The sequence below is a fragment of the Helicoverpa zea genome, chromosome 21 (genome assembly GCF_022581195.2).
Source record: "Helicoverpa zea isolate HzStark_Cry1AcR chromosome 21, ilHelZeax1.1, whole genome shotgun sequence".
Lineage (NCBI taxonomy): Eukaryota > Metazoa > Arthropoda > Insecta > Lepidoptera > Noctuidae > Helicoverpa > Helicoverpa zea.
Genome location: NC_061472.1, coordinates 6124216 through 6146122, shown reverse-complemented (window position 1 = coordinate 6146122; position 21907 = coordinate 6124216). Strand labels below are relative to the sequence as shown.

General features: G+C 40.7%; 1 protein-coding gene across 8 annotated transcripts in view; it reads left to right on the top strand.

Moving 5' to 3' along the window:
* The window catches only part of LOC124640621, a 41630-nt gene that overhangs the window by 13823 nt on the left and 5900 nt on the right, over positions 1 to 21907 (top strand). For 4 of the 8 annotated variants that reach the window (XM_047178473.1, XM_047178471.1, XM_047178479.1 and 1 more), the window contains exons 7-28: positions 266 to 496; positions 1637 to 1776; positions 2402 to 2555; positions 2920 to 3016; positions 3083 to 3781; positions 6539 to 6625; positions 7058 to 7145; positions 8256 to 8468; positions 9206 to 9336; positions 9740 to 9919; positions 10721 to 10822; positions 11166 to 11288; positions 12578 to 12741; positions 13136 to 13245; positions 13944 to 14167; positions 14630 to 14756; positions 15154 to 15300; positions 17801 to 17924; positions 20118 to 20215; positions 20423 to 20630; positions 21079 to 21212; positions 21746 to 21904. In XM_047178473.1, coding sequence (XP_047034429.1) covers positions 266 to 496; positions 1637 to 1776; positions 2402 to 2555; positions 2920 to 3016; positions 3083 to 3781; positions 6539 to 6625; positions 7058 to 7145; positions 8256 to 8468; positions 9206 to 9336; positions 9740 to 9919; positions 10721 to 10822; positions 11166 to 11288; positions 12578 to 12741; positions 13136 to 13245; positions 13944 to 14167; positions 14630 to 14756; positions 15154 to 15300; positions 17801 to 17924; positions 20118 to 20215; positions 20423 to 20630; positions 21079 to 21212; positions 21746 to 21904 — 3740 coding nt within the window. The remainder of the gene's footprint in view (positions 1 to 265; positions 497 to 1636; positions 1777 to 2401; positions 2556 to 2919; positions 3017 to 3082; positions 3782 to 6538; positions 6626 to 7057; positions 7146 to 8255; positions 8469 to 9205; positions 9337 to 9739; positions 9920 to 10720; positions 10823 to 11165; positions 11289 to 12577; positions 12742 to 13135; positions 13246 to 13943; positions 14168 to 14629; positions 14757 to 15153; positions 15301 to 17800; positions 17925 to 20117; positions 20216 to 20422; positions 20631 to 21078; positions 21213 to 21745; positions 21905 to 21907) is intronic. The other 4 variants (XM_047178478.1, XM_047178477.1, XM_047178475.1 and 1 more) reach the window with 3 other exon arrangements.

Below are 21907 nucleotides of genomic sequence, written 5' to 3'. Positions count from 1 at the left end.
AAATTGATTTTCATAGTAAACAGTTATTTTAAGAAAACTGACGTTTCGGTGTACTTGGACGTAAGTCTTAGGCCATAAAATGAACGAACGAAGTGAACGAAACGGTTAAACAGTTCCTCAAAAGATTCATTCGTAGACTTTGTTTTGACATAGTACTTAATTATTTATTATCTTTACCATAATTTCTGATTCATTGGTTTAAAGTAATCAACTTAAAGCAACAGACATTTATCGTAGCAATAAATCTTCAATCTACCTCCACCAGATCTCAAGCGGCAACCCCGCACAAATACAAGAAGGGGGACGTAGTATCAACCCCTACTGGTATCAGGAAGAAATTTAACGGCAAACAGTGGCGACGGCTATGTTCCAAGGATGGCTGTACCAAGGAGAGTCAGCGCCGTGGATTCTGTTCTCGTCATCTGTCACTGAGGGGAGTCACTCGGTCCTCTAATACCCCACTGGCTCAAGGATCTGCTCATACGCCGCAGCAGAGGTAATTATACTTAGCAATAATTTAATTCCCAATATTCTATAAATCATTTGTTTTGTTTACTACAGAAGGGAATGCGACATTTACTTGTGTGGTTCTTATTAACAGAAAGATGGAAAATTGGTTAGGCCGGCAACGCACTTTCAACTTTTCTGGTCATGCGAGTGTCCATGGGCGGCTCTAATTAGGTGGTTCCTCTGTTCATTTGTCTTGCTGAAACTCGAGAAAAAAATATTTATAAGAGTTCTCGAGAAGAACACGAGGCGATGCGAAATATGCCAGGACTACTCGATAATGAAATCCTCTGTATTATTGCGTTGTAGCGATGACAGGGTTTCCCTAAACTACACCAGAGCAAATCTAAAACCGCAAGCGAATTTTGACCCTTTCTTGCTTTTCCTTCCTTTTAATGTCTATGAAATTGCAGCTGCATTTTTATTAATAATTTGGTACCATAAAATAAATTAAATGTATAGAGAATTATTTATTTATTTGGTCACTTGTTTTAGTAAATTACTTTTGATATATTTATTTGATTACATAAAATAAATACATAACAGATACGATTTGGGTTTAAAATAATCAATTATACTATTTCTGTTTTAACATAAATCGGTTAAATATTTGCGTTTTCCTGATTTCATTATTATACAACCGTTTAATTATAGATTCGATTTTGTTGTTTTGGAATTTACGACATACCTACCCAATAGTTGCTATATATAGTAGGTAAATATCAAAACTATAATATTTCACTTCATCAATTTACCTTGAATGGCTTGATTTTATCCCTGAGTACATTGAACAATTTGAGCCTATTATAGAGACAATTATTAGGTATATAATTGTTATACACACTTGGTTTTGAACTTGTAATAACATTGTTAGAGGTAAATGGGTAAAAAATTATATATCTGTCAGAGGCTCATAACATAGTTGTGGAGAGAATGCAAAAATAGAGGGTTATTGTGGTAACAATTAATGTACATTTCGATTACACAAATATTAGTGAAGTGTTTATATTATAGCTACTTCGCCTAATTTGAGTGAAATGAGTCATTTACCATCAGTTTTTTGCAAATAAGTCCCTTAAGTCCAGTCCCTGTAATTTTCAAAAACACTCAAAATTTCTATCCTTTTCAGGAGTAGCAGTAAGTCACTGTCTTCAAGTGGCACAGGAGTCGAGGGTGACGAGACTTCGAGGGAATCCGACACTACGCCCCCACACTACCGCGTGACGGGCCGCTTCGATTCCGATGAAACTGAGGCCGCTAATATGCTGGGTATGTATTGTAATTGATATTATAGACTTGTGTTATATGTCGATGAAATACTGATTAAAGGTGAAGAAAAACATCGTGAGGAAACCTGAAATTTAAAGTCTAAAATCGCCAATTCGCCTTTAGCAAGCGTGGTGATTATCGCTCATTACTTCACTATGTGAAGAGGCCGTAGCCCTGCAGTGGGACAGTAAAAAGGCTGCTGATGATTAAGTATCAAATGTAAAAACTTCTATAATGGCCTATGCGGCTCTTCAAGCCATTCAATTGTCGTCATAATTATCAAAACGATAAGTGGTTGTACGTAAGGGGTTTATGATGCAAAAGATAAAAATGTATTTGTTTTGATGTTTTATGATTGAGTACGTGAGTATCTGCAAATAATATGCATATTATGCAGCACGAGAAGTTACATTCTAAATAGAAGTTTAGCAAAAACTAGCCAGACTGACAAGGTTCGCAAATTAGACAATCCTTCCTTTCAATCTCAGACCATATTTTTGACAAACGTTTCATAGAGTAATCATCAACAAGCTACCACCCTTTACCAAAACGAATCGTTTTCCGTTCGAAACCATCTATTATATGATAAAGTTTATTTATTCATAACATCCTTTATATTATACAGTATCGCTGGGCAGCTCCCGGTCGGGCAGCCCGGGTGCTTCGCCAGTGGGCGGGGGCGGGTCCCCCGGCCTGCGCAACAATCTGTTCGTGCCCATCTCCTCGCCGCAGCCGCAGCCCCACCACCCGGCGGCGTTGTACCATCATCATCTTATCAGGTAACTTGTACTTCTATACACATACATACGTACTTTATACCCAAATTCACTGACGACATAAACGTCTGTTTTCCTAAAAAAAAATCTTTGAAATTTGAACTTGTAGTAGACAGTTGTTTAAGAAAAACTGGCGTTTGTTTGTCGGTGAATTTGGACCTAAATAAGTTCGCATTATGGTGAAAAAGTGAAACCTTCTGGACAACTTTGTGTCTGTTATACCTTCCCGTTAAGTATGAACAGATTTGGATGAAATTGGGTGCCGAAGGCTTGAAGCAGAAACTGCTGAATTCTTGCAATTCCTAAACCTTGTCTCCTAAAGTAGTCTTGACATATGAGAATTAACTCAGAGATGTTTGTCTTCTAGGCCAGAACTAGTCCGACCTAGCAGAGTGAACTCCCCAGTTGGCGGCGTTGCTACCAGCGTCATCAGAGTTTCACCAGGACCTAACTACCATTACCAGGTACTAAAATAACTTGTGAAAATTAACATCAAGTCATCAGCAATCAGTAAGTTTAAGTAAATTTAGACATTTGTTTCTCAGGTTGAGAACAGAAACGGGCCAACAATCGTCCAAACTAACAACGTATCTCAGTCGAACGTGATCGGCGTACAAACCTCAGGGTTGAACTTACAAAACACTATACACACGAGTATAAATGCTACGACTACTCTCTCCAGCTTGACTCTACCTTCAAGTATATCGCTTAACTTGAATAACTTGAGCACTCAGAGCTTACAGACAAGTATTGCCAACACTATCCGCAGTACCAACGAGTTAGCACACAACCTCATTGTTCCCCGAACTATTCCGACATCAAACGGTATAGACGTCGAACAGATCTACCGAACCCAACCGATCCATAGGAACGGCATCCACGACACATACCGCCGCGACACGGAAATGTCGCCCCCATTAAATAACCATGAAAATTTTCTGAATAGAAGAGTCTCGGAGTACGACGATAATGATCATTCAGTGTCGCAGAGAGAGAATAATATACTCCGCAATGTTATCGATACTCGGCCCCCAGAACTATCCGAGACTCGCGTATTGGAAGACAATAAGAGGATTTTGAAGCCAGCGCCCTTGCAAGCGCGGCTGTTGTCTGTGGTCGAACCGGATGTGAAAGACCCAGTAAAGAGATACTACGTCACTATGGTTCCTCAGAGTACTACAGAAAAGAAGTATGTGTTTATAAAAAACGAGCCTGCGGAGACTGTACAAGTAAGTATTTTTAAATGTGCATTTATACAACTAATATTGTACTGAGATTGTACCTATATGCAAATAATTGGGTATAACTTTTGCCAATTCGCCGCGAATTGATTAGCATATGCTAGTATCAATATTACGTAAGCGATATAGTATCTGGTCTAGCACGGTAATCAGTAGGCATTTTTATTATTTATTCAAATTAGATTGATTGCATATTTTTTCTCACTAATTCCAAATGCATTTCTTTTATAACTGTGGAAATTAATACATCGGGGATATTATCGAATACATAATACTAATTGCCTTGGATTAGCCGGCCAAGCTTTTGCCAAATTAAGCATTAACCTAAAAAATACTACTAGTCCCCAGGCCGGCGAACAAATTTTTTTTTGATACATATACATTTAAGACTTTGTGAGTGCCTTCCTTACGATGAGTCCGACAAACTTTTCGACTGCGCAAATTTTGGTGCCGCTGCGTTTTTTAATGCTTGACTCCTGAAATTGTCGATATGTCGTCACTATGGCTCTTCGTACATACACGTTTCATCTTTTGAGATTCGTTTAATAAAGTTAACTAGAGAATGGTGGTCAACTTGTCCGATAAAGATCGTGCTGCGTTTGGAGTGTCCACCATCCTGAAAATGTCGATATGACGTCACTATGACTCTTCGTACATACCTGTTTCATTTTTTGAGATTCGTTTAACAAAGTTAACTAGAAAATGGTGGTCAACTTGTCCGATAAAGATCGTGCTGCGTTTGGAGTGTCCACCATCCTGAAAATGTCGGTATGACGTCACTACGACTCTTCGTACATACCTGTTTTATTTTTGAAGATTTGTTTAATAAAGTTAACTAGAAAATTGTGGTAAGCTTGTCAGACAAAGATCATGCTGCATATGGAGTGTCCACCGTCCGGAAAATATAGTATATTTTAAGATTTGGTATAAAGTACTGACAATTGGTGTGAAGTATGTTAATAGTAAATGTTGCATTTAGAAAGTAGTTTCGAATGATATATGTATCATTACTACAGGAGGGATTTATTAACTTGAAAACACCTATCGATAAAATAATCTTATATAAGTTCTAGCTTCTGAAATACTAACAATTCGCCGAAGTTTTTTTAATATGAAATGTTGCATTTAAACACGTCTTTTGAATGATGTATAACTCATTACTAGAGATGGGATTTATTTAATTGAAAACATCTATCAATAATTATAATTTTAAATAAGTTCTAGCTTCTAAACTACTAACAATTTGTCGGAAGTATGTTAACACGAAATGTTTCATTTGGAAAGGTTTTTCAAATAATATATAATTTGTTACTAAAGAAGTAATGGATTAGCTTGACAGAACCTACCGATAATATATTCTTAGAAAAGCTCTAGCTTTTAAAGTACTAACAATTTGTCGGAGTTATGCTAATACAACCTTGCGCTTAGAAAGATCTTTTGATTGAAATATGGCTCATAACTTCAAGTGAGATGTTATTCCTTAACACAATGTAAAGTATCAATAATATGCCTTAGGTCAGTTATGTCTTCCAAAATACTAAGAATCGGTAAGTGGTATGTTAAGACGGAATATAGCGCTTAAAAAGATCTTTCGATTGACATATGGTTCATACCTAGAGGTGGGACATTATTCCCTAACATAGTAAAACCTATCGATAATACGCCTTATTTGGGCTATATCTTCTAAAATACTAAGAATTGATAAGTGGTATGTTGAGACAAAATGTTGCACTTAAAAAGACCTTTTGATTGATATATAGTCCATTAATAGATGTGGGATATTATTCCTTAACATAATATAAACTATCAACAATACGTCTTAGTCAGGCTACTTTTTCTAAAATAGTAATTAAAATTGGTAAGTAGTATGCCAATTTAATATACTTAAATAATGCACGTGAATATTTAAGTCAGAAATTGACAAAAATAATAAACTTCTTCCAATTGTAATATTTTTTTCTCATTTTCTTGTCGAACTGACTATTTGCCTCACTACATTTGTCGGACAAGTCGATATTTGCAATAAGAATAGTATTATCTATCATTGTTGTATTTGACCGACATGTATGTATGGGGAGACACAGTGACGTCATATCGACATGTTTCGGATGGTGGACACTCCAAACGCAGCATGATCTTTATCGGACAAGTTGACCACAATTTTCTAGTTAACTTTATTAAACAAACCTCAAAAAATGAAACGTGTATGTACGAAGAGTCGTAGTGATATCATACCGACATTTTCAGGATGGTGGACACTCCAAACGCAGCACGATCTTTATCGGAAAAGTTGACCACCATTCTCTAGTTAACTTTATTAAACGAATCTCAAAAAATGAAACGTGTATGTACGAAGAGCCATAGTGACGTCATATCGACAATTTCAGGAGTCAAGCATTAAAAAACGCAGCGGCACCAAAATTTGCGCATTCGAAAAGTTTGTCGGACTCATCGTAAGGAAGACACTCACAAAGTCTTAAATGTATATGTATCAAAAAAAAATTTGTTCGGGCGCCTGGGGACTATACGCTAAGATTTTCATATCTCACTGTATAGACCTGTATCATCATATTATATGTATATTTTTTTCTTTAAAGCATCTTTTCGATGTCCAATAAATTAGCTTGTAAACTTTTCTCTATTGCCACATTTAGATAAAACCAATGTTCACATCAAAACAATAACTTTGTTTTGAGATTTACTCCACTACGACATCTAAGTATTCGTTTAATTTCCCGCATATAGATAGAGCAACGGATAAACCACCTGACTCAACAGCTGAATAACAACGACCCGGAGCCGGAACACCGGACTTTAGATAACGGCGATCATGTAAGTGATTTTATCTTGATTTTTAGGCCTTTTGATTTTTTTTTGTAGTGTTACATAGACAAACAACAAATCCCTTTAGTGCAATAATCGATAGAACAGTTGTTTTTCGACAAAACAACTATATATCTAGCTATTTTATGTGTATTCAATCAAATTAGGCTCATTAAAATTTTTATTGGTCAGAAATGTGCTCCTAATTGAATTGATCATCATTTAGCATACTAGAAATAATAAAAAAGTCCAAAAAACTTATTTTTTTGTCATCAGCCTAGGACTCTGCAGAATATTATTTTAATGTGTTTTGCGAATATTTAATGAATATTGTTATTATCAAGGAAGAATTGAAGGAATATACCACATTTATGCCTTCACCAATACATACCCTTAATAAACCCAATTTGTATTCTTATTAACTTTAAAACTCATTTCTAGGTGAACAACGTGAACAGCAGTGCAGTAATAGTGCATCCTAACCAGTTACTACCGGTTCTGCCGCCGCCTACGTCACACACGATTATCGGTAAGCTATCATTTACTACTACACTATATGCACAGGAAATTGTAATCGTAAATCCGATTCATTTGGCCTTGGGTAGTGTGAATTTGATACTTTTAGGCATGTGTAACAATAAAAATCCACGAGGGCAGCGTCCTCGTGGACGATCGCCAACCAGATGGACAGACCTCATAAAATCTGTAACATCACGCTCAATTGTGGAGTGCGCACGGAACGCCACCAGCAGGGAGAAGTGGAGAGAAATCGCAAGGGCAGCCACCAGAGACAATCCATGATCACGACCACTCTGCCAAGAGTGTCCGATTAAGAAGAAGAAGAACAATAAAAATAGTGTTTAGCTAAGGTTGTTAGGAAATTCATCTTCCGAACCTTTTTCCCAACTATGTTGGGGTCGGCTTCCAGTCTAACCGAATGCGGCTGAGTACCAGTGTTTTACAAGAAGCGACTGCCTATCTGACCTCCTCAACTCAGTCCAACCAGTCTAACGAAGGAGTATATTGGGTTGCGAGGATACAACCCAATATACTCCTTAGTTAGACTGGTGAATACCCCTAACGACTGCCAAGGATGTTTTAATGACAGCCGGTACCTACAGTTTAACGTGCCATTATCATTTACTACTACACTATATGCACAGGAAATTGTAATCGTAAATCCGATTCATTTGGCCTTGGGTAGTGTGAATTTGATACTTTTAGGCATGTGAATAATAAAAATGTGTAGGTGCTGTAAGGTTATTAGGAAATTACCACGTGTTAATAGGTACTTATTATAAGATAGGAATTTTTACTACATATTAATATCAATTTACTAGACATAATATATAATTTACATCAGTAAGTAGTTCATCAGATGATGGTGAAATCGCGCGCAAATGCTGATATCAATGAATAAGACCAACATATTATAACTTTTCATTAGGAATATGAAAAATAATAATATAATCTGAATAAGACGCTGGATGCAGGTCGCCTCCAACAGGTATCTGTGGAGATCTAAGGGCGAGGCCTATGTTCAGCAGTGGACGTCCTATCGCTGAGATGATGATGATGATGAAGAGAATCTACTATTTAACCTTTCATACGATTGTACATTTCTTTGTTTCTCCTACAGTATCAGGCAACACATTTCCCTGGCAGTCTCTAGTGCCCCTCCTCAGCGGGTCCCCTCCCCCCGCGGGTGGCGCGGCCCCGGCGCCCGCGGCTCCGCCGTCCCCGCGCACGCCGCGCACCCCGCGTACCCCGCACACGCCGCACACGCCGCACACTCCGCACACGCCGGCGCCGCTCATCAAGACAGAAGATCAGATCAAGACTGAGGCTAATGGTATGTCTTATTACTATATTATACTTAACACCTGTAACCAACGCAATCAATACAATAAAGACAAGTAGTCTTTACTTGAAAACTTACTTTGCTATTTTGACATAGAAAAAAAAAGATATCGTGTTTTTTATATCGGTACTTATAGTTTATTTTTGGTTTTGAATAAAAGAAAGCTGGGGAGTTTGTTGCGCCACTTCTTCTTTTCAACAAAACACAAGGAAAGTGGAAAAGGGGAAGTTTTTGGGGCTGTATTTTTAGAATTAATTTAAATGTCTTTTTTATGCTAATTATCTCCCAGTTTTAATTAGTAGAACAGATGATTTGTTTTGAAAAAAAAAAACAAAGTTGTATCTTTGACTTGGCGAGAGCACTTTTGTGCTCGTCGTGCACTCGTCGTGCACAAGCACTATCGTGCTATGCCCGTCAGCAATTGTAAAGTAAAAAAGTATTTTTTTAATCGGTCAAAGACTTATGGCCTTATTACAAAAACTTTAACCACTGTTTTACACTTGTCTAAAAAAAATGTGGCTCCAAAATGAACCATATGTCAACGTCATAATTTGACATTTTTTTAGACAAGGCTTAAACTGTCGTTAAAAAGTTTTTGTGGTAAGACGGTTAATGTTCTGAATAAGCGAAAAGCCATAAAGAATCCACTTTCAAAACCTTGAATATGTCCATTATTTTTGAGTACTAAATCACTTAGCTTACATTACAACTCTCCTTATGTACTCCAGATCCGCCGATGTGCATGGATGAAGACGACGAAGTGTTCGAGTCTGAAGACTCCGGAGTCGGCGGAGATGACTCCAGCAAGCGACCCTCACAGAACACCTCCGCGCTTAACTCCCCTGCTACACAGGAAAAGGTAAACTACAACAAAACAGCATTTGGAACACATATTTATCATCATCACTGTACTCCTGCCCTTATCCCAATTTTTATTTGAGGTCGGCGCAGCATGTTGTCTTCCATTCTCTCTTTGGTTCATATATTTATATTCAAGGCAATCGTACAGGAGAAATGTAATCGTTTTTTTTTTCATTGTAAACTATAAATATAATCTATCTTTTCTGATATAATTTATCTTTTACACATCAAATTATTTTAAGAACGCAAAGGTTGCATACTTGAGTGACTTGAAAAAGAGGCATGAAAAATATCACCATTTAATTATGACTTGCCAGTTGTGTTTCGCACGAATTCCTTCCTCAGTATTTTATCTCAGACTAAATCAAATCAAATTATATTATATTATTTTCTGTTGACAGAAGGAGCGTCGCATCCGTCGTCCAATGAACGCGTTCATGATATTTTCAAAGCGCCACCGACAGATCGTGCACCAAATGCATCCGAATCAAGACAATCGCACTGTCAGTAAGATTCTTGGCGAGTGGTGGTACTCACTCAAGCCTGAAGAAAAACAGAAGTACAACGAGCTTGCTAGCGAGGTACGTGATATTGTAGACTAGCTGATCCCACACAAACTTCGTATCGTTTAAACTTTCCCTAGACCTCTACAAACATTTTAAAACCGAAATAAGCCAAATCCAGCCATTTTCGATTTTTTGTGAGACTAACGAACAGCAACTCTTTTTTATATACAAGAAGGCTAGCCGTTTTCCCGCGGTTTCACCAGCGTCCTGCCTGTAGATACTGGTCCAGGTATAACCTGTGCCGGTATAAAATATAGCCTATGTTACTGAGCAGAACATCCTAACCAATATTATAAATGAGAAAGTAACTCTGTCTGTCTGTCTGTCTGTCTGTCTTTTCTTCACGCCTAAACTACTGAATCGATTTGTGTGAAATTTGGTACAGATATAGTTTGAAACTTGAGAAAGGACATAGGATAGTTTTTATTACAAAAAAATATAAAAATAAAATTTATTCCGGACATATAGCGCCACCTATTGGTCAAACCAAAAATCTACCGGAAGTTACTATTCCACGCGAAAGAAGTCGCGGGCAAAAGCTAGTAGGCTATATTTTATCCCAGAAGACCTAATGATAATGAGCTCATCCGGCCGTGCCGTGCGGCATAGTGGGCTGACAAAGTGTAGTCTCACTATAAGACATGTCATCGACACGAAAGACGAAGAAGAATCCCGGAAGAGTATAGCTTTCCAACTGTGAAAGAATTTTTGAAATCGGTTCAGTAGTTTCGGAGCCTTTAGGGGTACAAACAAGAATGTTTTCTCTACATTATATTAATACAGAAGTATATATGACGATGTTTCGATTACCTTCAGGTCAAAGAAGCTCACTTCAAAGCTCACCCAGAATGGAAGTGGTGCAACAAAGACCGCAGGAAGTCTTCTAGCAGTAAAGATCCTTCCGGATCTATGCCACAGGTATTATTTTATTATTTTCAGCTATTTTCAGTTTTATAAAAAATGCAGTAATCTGAACCTTATATCAATATTATAAGAATCACTATTCAACCTGGTGTCACGTTTTTGTATTTATATATTTTTTTTTCAAATAAATATTTCCATATTTGATAATTTTAAGTAGCATAACTTTTTTATATTATTTATTTATTGCAAAATGTATACAGTTACAAAATGCATCCTTATCCTATATCCTAGCCTTTCGACGCTTTTTTCATTTTTTCACGACGCACGAGTTTGTATGATATTTATGCTTATCTTGTCTTTACCTTCATTTTTCAATGTATAATATTTTTATGTGCAGAGTCCCCGAACGCCATCGGAGGTGGTAAGCAGCGGATCTCTGACGATCAACTCGGACTTGCCCGTGCCGGTCGCTACTTACGCCCATATGGGATCGCCGCAGCTCAGTGACGATGAGCAAATGGTATTATTTATTTATTATCTAAAACACACACCTATTTTGTAAAGCGTATTTTGTTATATGGATACAAGTAGAAGGTATTTTTCCAAAAAAATATTGATATTATTTATTTTTGCTATTTTATATTGTTGCTATTAAAAGAACGTGCCTAAGTTATTGCATTCAATATGGCAAAGATGAATGGCAATTTTTCCAAAAATTACTTTATATAAATGTGATTTCGTTAAAGAAGAAAGGTAGATAAAGACTTGTAAGAAAAAAAGAAAGAAAATGGTAAAGCCGCGAACGCACAGGCAGGTGGCTTGCTTAGCGCCTAGTGCCTAGCGGCTTTCATCCTGGCTATTCCATATTATTATTTACATGGATGCACGCCAAGTGACTAGCTAGGCGCTAAGCGCGCAGTGCAGCCGGTCGCGTTCATTTTAGAACGTTCGTTTTACTGGGCTACTCGCTAGGTGACTTTAGAACGTTCGTTTTACTGGGCTACTCGCTAGGTGACTTTAGAACGTTCGTTTTACTGGGCTACTCGCTAGGTGACTTTAGAACGTTCGTTTTACTGGGCTACTCGCTAGGTGACTTTAGAACGTTCGTTTTACTGGGCTACTCGCTAGGTGACTTTAGAACGTTCGTTTTACTGGGCTACTCGCTAGGTGACTTTAGAACGTTCGTTTTACTGGGCTACTCGCTAGGTGACTTTAGAACGTTCGTTTTACTGGGCTACTCGCTAGGTGACTTTAGAACGTTCGTTTTACTGGGCTACTCGCTAGGTGACTTTAGAACGTTCGTTTTACTGGGCTACTCGCTAGGTGACTTTAGAACGTTCGTTTTACTGGGCTACTCGCTAGGTGACTTTAGAACGTTCGTTTTACTGGGCTACTCGCTAGGTGACTTTAGAACGTTCGTTTTACTGGGCTACTCGCTAGGTGACTTTAGAACGTTCGTTTTACTGGGCTACTCGCTAGGTGACTTTAGAACGTTCGTTTTACTGGGCTACTCGCTAGGTGACTTTAGAACGTTCGTTTTACTGGGCTACTCGCTAGGTGACTTTAGAACGTTCGTTTTACTGGGCTACTCGCTAGGTGACGCGCTAGACACTAGGCGCTAAGCAAGCCACCTGCCTGTGCGTTCGCGGCCTTACCATTTTGCTGGCTGGTAATATTAACGTTACACCCAAAAATTGTGAACTATTTCTTCATACCAAAATAAGAATCACAGCAAAAATAAAATACAATTTACTTTACCTGATAATAATTCTTCGTATGTCTTGTCTAACTAATCTCACTTTCTTTCAGCCATCTCAACCGCTAGAGGAACCGCCGCCAGCGGTACAGAACATAGAGATTGACCTCAAATGCGGAGAGAAGGTCACAGACTCGGACTCCGAAGGATTGGACACGAGGGACTATTTGCCGTCACACCACGACCATACTAGAAGGCCTAAACCTATTAAAGCTAGGTAAGTTACAATAACTCCATAATATACTTATTGAGTAAAATTCGAAAGTATTTCATCTTTTTAACACGCTTATATTGGCTTACTTGTAACTATGTATGGAAGAAAATCTTGGAATCTTAATTTGACCTACTTCCCCGGCTTCAATTAGGATGGCGTTTTGCACACGCTCTGTGTTCTGATGACAATACATGACTAGCTTAGAAACAAATCCAATTAATCCAAAAATTTTGTGCTTGCTAAAAGCGTGTTTTTTAGTTTTTTTAATTATTCGTACTTTGTTGCTAATTTTATTTACAGTCGGTGGAATGTGTTATCACACGTTAACGCTGAAAAACTATTTTAGGTGACCCACATCTAAAATATTTTATATAAAACTTTTCCTTCGTATTTACAGAGCTGGTTCGTCAGACAATCTTCTTGGAGGAATAACAGCGTCGAGTCCGGGCGGGCCTAAAGGCTTCCAGCCCACTGGCGGTGCCTTCAAATCTACTCACGCCGATACCGGTAAGTATTTATTTTTATATATCACTTAAACAATGTATTTATAATGTCGCAAGTCAAATGGTCCCGCGCACTTCTGGACGCCGCTACATCGCTCATCTTTTAGAATATACGTTAGGGTACATCTACCACACGGTGCAAGTAGATGGCGCATGTTGAGGCACATGCGCAGGTTACATGTATTTTATAAACGTGCGGGTCCAGCGACTCGCACATTTACCAAAGCAAAATACCCATCCGCGTGCTCTTGTCATTTGTTACTTGCGCATGTTAACTTGCTTCACCCATACATACACCCTAAAGAGCTTATTACACTATACTAAATTTAGTAGTCTAAATAAGGGTTGTCTAATTAGGTTTCTAAATGATTTGGTGAAACCTACCTTCCTAAATGCGATTACATTTGTCTGAATTTTGTAACCGAATCATTTAGAATTTTAGACAACTGAATTTAGTTAAGTGTAATAAGCCCTCGAGAGACGCGTGGGATGGGTGTCCATTGGCGCGGCGACCATGTTGCTGTCAGTACGCACAGGAGCAGCGCGCGAGATACATCCATACAGTAGATTACTCGACCCGCCGCGTGGCTTCTCAGAAGCTCCTCTAATAAAATAACCATGTGGCGAGGTCACACGACGTGGTCACATGACGTGGTCACGTGCTGTCTTACCCAAAACACTAACCAACACTTCTATTCCCAGGTGAAAGCCACAGACAATGGACAGCATTCACACAAATCAACAAGCCTCTACTGAACCAAGTGCCGAGTTCCCCGCACCCGACGTCCGTCGCGTCCAGCACGCAGAGCCTGACACACAGCGTGCAGGGCATCTCGCTCAGCACGCCCAACCTGTCCACTCAGGCGGCGCTGGACAACGCCATAGCGTCCATCATGAACTCGCCTACCTCCACGTGTGGAGTGCAGGTAACATACTCCTCGCCCGACATCCATCATGTCAGTCATATGTCTAACCCTTTCCCAATTATTTGTGTGCATCATAATGACTGTCACTCCCCCTATTTTCCCTCGATATACATAAAGAGAGTTGGTTCCTAATTGCTACCAGCTGCCATTAGATGCTACCAATTACTCCTCAATGTGGTTTTGAAAATAATCTTCTGCTAAAGGAAGTACCTACTATATCCATAGCAACCTGTATATAAAAATACACATATATTTCCATTTTTAGCTGATAATCATCTTCATCATCATCATCTCAGCCATAGGACGTCCACTGCTGACTATAGGCCTCCCCTTTAGATCTCCACATATATCGGTTGGAAGCGACCTGCATCCAGCGTCTTCCGGCGACCTTTATAAGGTCGTCTGATCATCTTGGAGCTGATAATACTTCAAAAATAATAATTTATTGTTTGTATTGTGCAGGTGATATCAAGTGGCATGTCGAACACGATACCGACGCCGACATCGACGCCGCTGACGTCGACACTCAGTAACCCCGTGCTCAAAAGCTTCACACTCGTCAAGAGGAGTATCGGTGATAATTCGCCTTGTGAGTATTCACTATATTTCACTTATGTAGCTTTAGGCTCAGACTCCACCAAACCGAAGCGGAGAACAACCAATAAAATTTCATGATTGCAACATCTTGTCTCCGCCCACTGCAATAGTATTCCTAAGCAGAAAAATTCTATTCGCTGCACTGGATCTTGGAAACACCTCTTATATTTTTTTTTCAAAATCATATTCTAAACATGGCAAATGTAAATCACCACATCCCATATGTGAATGAAGAACATAGGTGGTCCCATAGGTGGTTTTCTCATGTTATGTACTGTCTTGTTTAATTAAATTAAAATATATCTACTAATTGCGAAATATTCAAGGTAGGTTAGGTTAGGTTATATATCTGATATTGACCTGTTTGAACCCACTAAATATGTTAACAGTATCAGTTGTGCCAGGCCCGCTGACCCTCTCGCTGGACGCTTCGGGCAACCTGCTGCTGAAGCCGAGCCAGGCCACCGACAGCCCCGCGTCCGACTCCATGCACTGCGTACATCTGCAGAGGCTATATGTGCCAACCTTCAGTACTGGTGAGTGTGTACACTTGTTATACAACCTGCTGCTGAAGCCGAGCCAGGCCACCGACAGCCCCGCGTCCGACTCCATGCACTGCGTACATCTGCAGAGGCTATATGTGCCAACCTTCAGTACTGGTGAGTGTGTACACTTGTTATACAACCTGCTGCTGAAGCCGAGCCAGGCCACCGACAGCCCCGCGTCCGACTCCATGCACTGCGTACATCTGCAGAGGCTATATGTGCCAACCTTCAGTACTGGTGAGTGTGTACACTTGTTATACAACCTGCTGCTGAAGCCGAGCCAGGCCACCGACAGCCCCGCGTCCGACTCCATGCACTGCGTACATCTGCAGAGGCTATATGTGCCAACCTTCAGTACTGGTGAGTGTGTACACTTGTTATACAACCTGCTGCTGAAGCCGAGCCAGGCCACCGACAGCCCCGCGTCCGACTCCATGCACTGCGTACATCTGCAGAGGCTATATGTGCCAACCTTCAGTACTGGTGAGTGTGTACACTTGTTATACAACCTGCTGCTGAAGCCGAGCCAGGCCACCGACAGCCCCGCGTCCGACTCCATGCACTGCGTACATCTGCAGAGGCTATATGTGCCAACCTTCAGTACTGGTGAGTGTGTACACTTGTTATACAACCTGCTGCTGAAGCCGAGCCAGGCCACCGACAGCCCCGCGTCCGACTCCATGCACTGCGTACATCTGCAGAGGCTATATGTGCCAACCTTCAGTACTGGTGAGTGTGTACACTTGTTATACAACCTGCTGCTGAAGCCGAGCCAGGCCACCGACAGCCCCGCGTCCGACTCCATGCACTGCGTACATCTGCAGAGGCTATATGTGCCAACCTTCAGTACTGGTGAGTGTGTACACTTGTTATACAACCTGCTGCTGAAGCCGAGCCAGGCCACCGACAGCCCCGCGTCCGACTCCATGCACTGCGTACATCTGCAGAGGCTATATGTGCCAACCTTCAGTACTGGTGAGTGTGTACACTTGTTATACAACCTGCTGCTGAAGCCGAGCCAGGCCACCGACAGCCCCGCGTCCGACTCCATGCACTGCGTACATCTGCAGAGGCTATATGTGCCAACCTTCAGTACTGGTGAGTGTGTACACTTGTTATACAACCTGCTGCTGAAGCCGAGCCAGGCCACCGACAGCCCCGCGTCCGACTCCATGCACTGCGTACATCTGCAGAGGCTATATGTGCCAACCTTCAGTACTGGTGAGTGTGTACACTTGTTATACAACCTGCTGCTGAAGCCGAGCCAGGCCACCGACAGCCCCGCGTCCGACTCCATGCACTGCGTACATCTGCAGAGGCTATATGTGCCAACCTTCAGTACTGGTGAGTGTGTACACTTGTTATACAACCTGCTGCTGAAGCCGAGCCAGGCCACCGACAGCCCCGCGTCCGACTCCATGCACTGCGTACATCTGCAGAGGCTATATGTGCCAACCTTCAGTACTGGTGAGTGTGTACACTTGTTATACAACCTGCTGCTGAAGCCGAGCCAGGCCACCGACAGCCCCGCGTCCGACTCCATGCACTGCGTACATCTGCAGAGGCTATATGTGCCAACCTTCAGTACTGGTGAGTGTGTACACTTGTTATACAACCTGCTGCTGAAGCCGAGCCAGGCCACCGACAGCCCCGCGTCCGACTCCATGCACTGCGTACATCTGCAGAGGCTATATGTGCCAACCTTCAGTACTGGTGAGTGTGTACACTTGTTATACAACCTGCTGCTGAAGCCGAGCCAGGCCACCGACAGCCCCGCGTCCGACTCCATGCACTGCGTACATCTGCAGAGGCTATATGTGCCAACCTTCAGTACTGGTGAGTGTGTACACTTGTTATACAACCTGCTGCTGAAGCCGAGCCAGGCCACCGACAGCCCCGCGTCCGACTCCATGCACTGCGTACATCTGCAGAGGCTATATGTGCCAACCTTCAGTACTGGTGAGTGTGTACACTTGTTATACAACCTGCTGCTGAAGCCGAGCCAGGCCACCGACAGCCCCGCGTCCGACTCCATGCACTGCGTACATCTGCAGAGGCTATATGTGCCAACCTTCAGTACTGGTGAGTGTGTACACTTGTTATACAACCTGCTGCTGAAGCCGAGCCAGGCCACCGACAGCCCCGCGTCCGACTCCATGCACTGCGTACATCTGCAGAGGCTATATGTGCCAACCTTCAGTACTGGTGAGTCTATTTCCGACGACACATAGCCTGTGTAATCGAAAAAGAAAACCGCAAGCATATTTTTTCCGGACTACCTCAAAACTTATGAATCAAAACAAATGTTGAATTAATTGAAAATTTAACTAAAATCGAATAAAAAAAAAACATAATTATTTAAGATGAAAAGTAATTTCACACTTTATAAAGTACTCTTTTGAGTTCATCGCAAACAGACAATCAGATAACATCACAGTTTTCCTGTATAAGTATTGTAATTAGTGAATGACTATAGACGCATTGTCCACAGAAGTAGAGACCCCGAAGAACAACAGCCAGGGCGTGCAAAACGTGCAGAACGTGCAGAATGTGCAAAGCGGACAATCCGTCATAGTGTCGCAGACTAACACCACTACTGCGCCTAAAACTACCACGTGAGTATTATTTTATTGTATTCTTCCGTTATGGTTTATTTCAAGCATATTGGTTTATTCGATAATCCCAAATAAAATTGGGATAAAGGCAGGCTGATGATGGTGATGGTTTATTCTATGGAGTGGTATTTATATAATCGTATGAATATATTATGAGGCAGCCGAAGATTTCATTATATCTTATACATATAATGTTCCTAAATCCGATCTTTCGACTGCCTAGCTAATCCGTTGTGTATGCAACGGCGGATCCAGGGGGTAGGTCACAAGGTCATGACCCCCCCCTGGGCCAGGTTCAGGACCTAAGAGGACTAATAATTGAAATGGTTAAACACGATGTTTTTGTTATAAGTATAAGATAATTTTTATTCCGAGTGAATAGGTAGAGTATTTTTGCTGAAGAACTCGTGCTCGCAACGCTCGCTCTCTATTCTTTATTTACTCTTTATCCGTACCCAAAAGGAGGAAACGGGACCCTGTTACTAAGAATCCGCTGTCCGGATTGTCTACATTACATGCTGTATCTCATGCAGGGCCGTCTTAACCTATGGTACAGGGTGTGCGAATAACCCGGGCGCCTCGGTCTCAGGGGCGCCGCGGGACGCCCCACCACCAGGAAATTTCGAAGAAATTACACCCGTTCGATAAGGAAGTTCCACATTGTATCAATGATACTGACAAAAAAGCCGCCTTCGCTTTGTTGGATTGATCATTTTGATTATTTTTAACTTTTAACATCCTCCAACTAAGTGAAAAAATTCTAGCTCGCTACGCTCGCGAGTAAATGACTATGTCTGTGCTGTATTTCTGATTGTTTATTATTTTTATTGACGCACCGAATCAACGAACACAAATGGCACTCGCTCTAATCACGGTTCCTTTTTATTTGTACGTAATTCCCAGTCTGATTTGTGAGTCTTCAAACAAATAATCTAAAAAAGTTCGCGCTCGCTGCGCTCGCGGCTACTTGTTGCTTTACAATGTACTTAATCAGGTGCTTTTGTGTCGTAGGCTCAAAAAATTTCGCGCTCGCTTCGCTCGCGCAATATGAAGTTATCAAGGCAGGATACATATAATTACCTTGCCTTGATAACTTCATAAGTCAAATATAGCAAAAAAAAATATATTAATGGAGTCCTCAAAAACAAAACAGTTTGCGCTTCCGACTGCTTGTTACTTTACAGCGGTTTTTAAAACATATAAACTTTTTGTGTCCCAAAATTAAAAAATTTGCGCGCTCGCTTCGCTCGCGCTAATTTTTACAATTACGTTGTCCTATCTCGAATTTCATAACTTAAATCTGGCCAACAGTTTGAGCCTACAATGATTTGGGAACATTTTAACCTACCAAAAAAGTGACTTTCGTTCGAACGTTCTTATTTATATTCCTTGTAAAGTACTTCGATCAATATGTACTACTCATAATCTTTCAATAGATACATAGATGGCGCTTGGGTGATGATTGCACCCAGGCGCTACATGAGCTAGAGACGGCCCTAATCTCATGAACCCTTACCAATAGTAAGACAATTGAAGTTTTCACAGAAAATGTTTTACTGTTGCTGCAATAAAAAACGTACGCGCCCTTTTCTGCGTACACAATACTTTTCAAACGTTAAGTCTTCAACCTGAAAAAATCTCGCGCTTGCTATGATCGCGCTTTCTTGTATTTGTGCTGTATATTTGTTATACAGCAAGAAAGCATTTTCATCTACTTTTAGTCCTCGAACTGAATAAAAATTTTCGCGCACGCTTTTTTCAATTTCGCATCTGTGATTATGTCCAAGAAATCGCGTTCGCTCAGCTCGGACCATTTTCTAGATAAAAAAACTTTTTTTAACCTTAGTCCTCGACCTGAACACAAAATTTTCGCGCTCGCTTCGCTCGCGCTTTTTTGTTTGGCACCTGTGTGTAGTGTATAAATATGTACGAGAAATTGCGCTCACTCTGCTCGGGCCATTTTCTATATGAAAACACTTTTCTTAACATTCGTAAAAATTTCGAGCTCGCTCCGTACGTACTTATTGTATTTATACTACTACTTTTAATATTAAAAGAAGTATACGCTACAATATAATATTTTTTGTGACTTGACCATGACTGGGTGACCCCCCCCTGGCGCCGAAGCTGGATCCGCCCTTGTGTGTATGTTTTATTCGGCATTGTACAGTGTTTTGTTTTCTATTGGTACAGGCAATGGGAAACCCCGGTGGAAGAAACCAGACCATTCCCGCTGGCGCCCACTCCTGCGCAACTCGGCAGAGCCCCGCTACAGAAGAGACTTAGTCGAGGTAAATTCACAAAAAATCATAAGTTCTTTTACAAATCTCTCTATGTAAAACAGGATATTTCATATTGTTCGTTAAATTATTTGATTTTAATTACTTCAAGAAAATCAATATGTATATCCTAGATTATTTTCAGATAAAAATGCACCTTAAATGTTCAAAAGACACAGTCCCCAAATAGGTTTTTTTATTTAAAACTTCCATAACCAGGAACGTCAACGGGCTCAACGGGCAGCAACGAGCCAGCGACTTCCACAGCCAGTAGCAGCGGCATCAACGTGCCTCGTTCGGAAGCCGGCGTCAACAATGGCGCCATCAGCTCTGATGACGCGACTTCTCCTAAGCAGCCAAGTGATCTGCCCAGCCCGTCGCATAAGAAGAGCCTGTTTAAGAAGAGGAATGAGGATGGCAGGGATAAGTATGTATTTTGTTTATTTATTCGTTTATATACACACACACACAGAATACATGAATAAAAATAGAACAAAGGAACTGCTTATTTCATAAGAAATATAGAATTTATATGTTCAGCATTTTTTACCATAAGTAATTCTGACATTAAAACACACTTGATATTTTACATTTCTTTTTTATTTCAATAAAGTTAGTGGGTACAACCAGTCGTATTATCCGTTTACCTGGGTAATTGGGTTGACGTGGTCACATAAGCAGTTGCTCTATGTAAAACACTAGTACTTCAAATGCATCTGGTATTCTGCTCATACTTGAAGCTGACAGCAATGATAGAATTTCTTTATAAGTTTAGCTTTTACAGGGGTGATAAGAACATTCTTAAATTAAAAGTGACAAAAGTGTTTATTCTCATTGCTGTTTGACCACCCTAAACCACTATCTACCTCACCCAGGGTCCTGGAGACGGTGAACTTCGAGCACAAGTTCAGCACGCTGCCGCAGTTCAAGCCCGAGGCCTGCAGCCCAAGCGCCATGGTGGTGCCGCGCAGCCCCCAGCTTTACATGAGGAAGAAACATAACAAGATGGGTGAGTGATAACAATATTGTAATACGGGGTTAATTCCTTTTCGAATCAATGACATGCAGCATTCTATAAGAAAGCAGAGAAATAAGATTATTCCTCACTAGCTTTGTAGCTTTCAGGACAGGAATTGGGATTGCTATTTTGTGTATTTTAACCTTCAACTGTAAAACACATCTCATGTAGTATGAAAATATCTATCGAAGTATATATATAATAGTAAACGGAAGCGACTAATGAGCGTGGGGTCCAGAAGATCTCAATTTAGGTTACCAAAATACCGTTTATTTTTCATGACTGTGTTATTTCGAGAGAAGACTTGGTCAGCTTCCTCTCGGACTGGCCTCAAGCAGCGATGGATAGAGAAAAGTGGAGAGGCCTTTGCCCAGCAGTGGGACAGCATAAGATAACTAAAAAAAAAATCAGGAAATGTAGGAGTGTGATAATAATATCGCCACCAATTTTGAGATTTTTCTTATGTTACATAACGGTTAATCTTTCACACCATTGTTAAAGTAACATTATTCTTCATCCCACAGAGGAAGAGAACACAGCAGTAACGCCGCAACTGGAGCCAGAAGTAATGAACGGCAACGGTATGCCGACGCCGCACTCCTACGGCACTCCACACACGACCACCAACAAACTCGTTGGGAACACCTTCTTTGGACCCGACTTTAACTTGGATACTTATAGAGGTA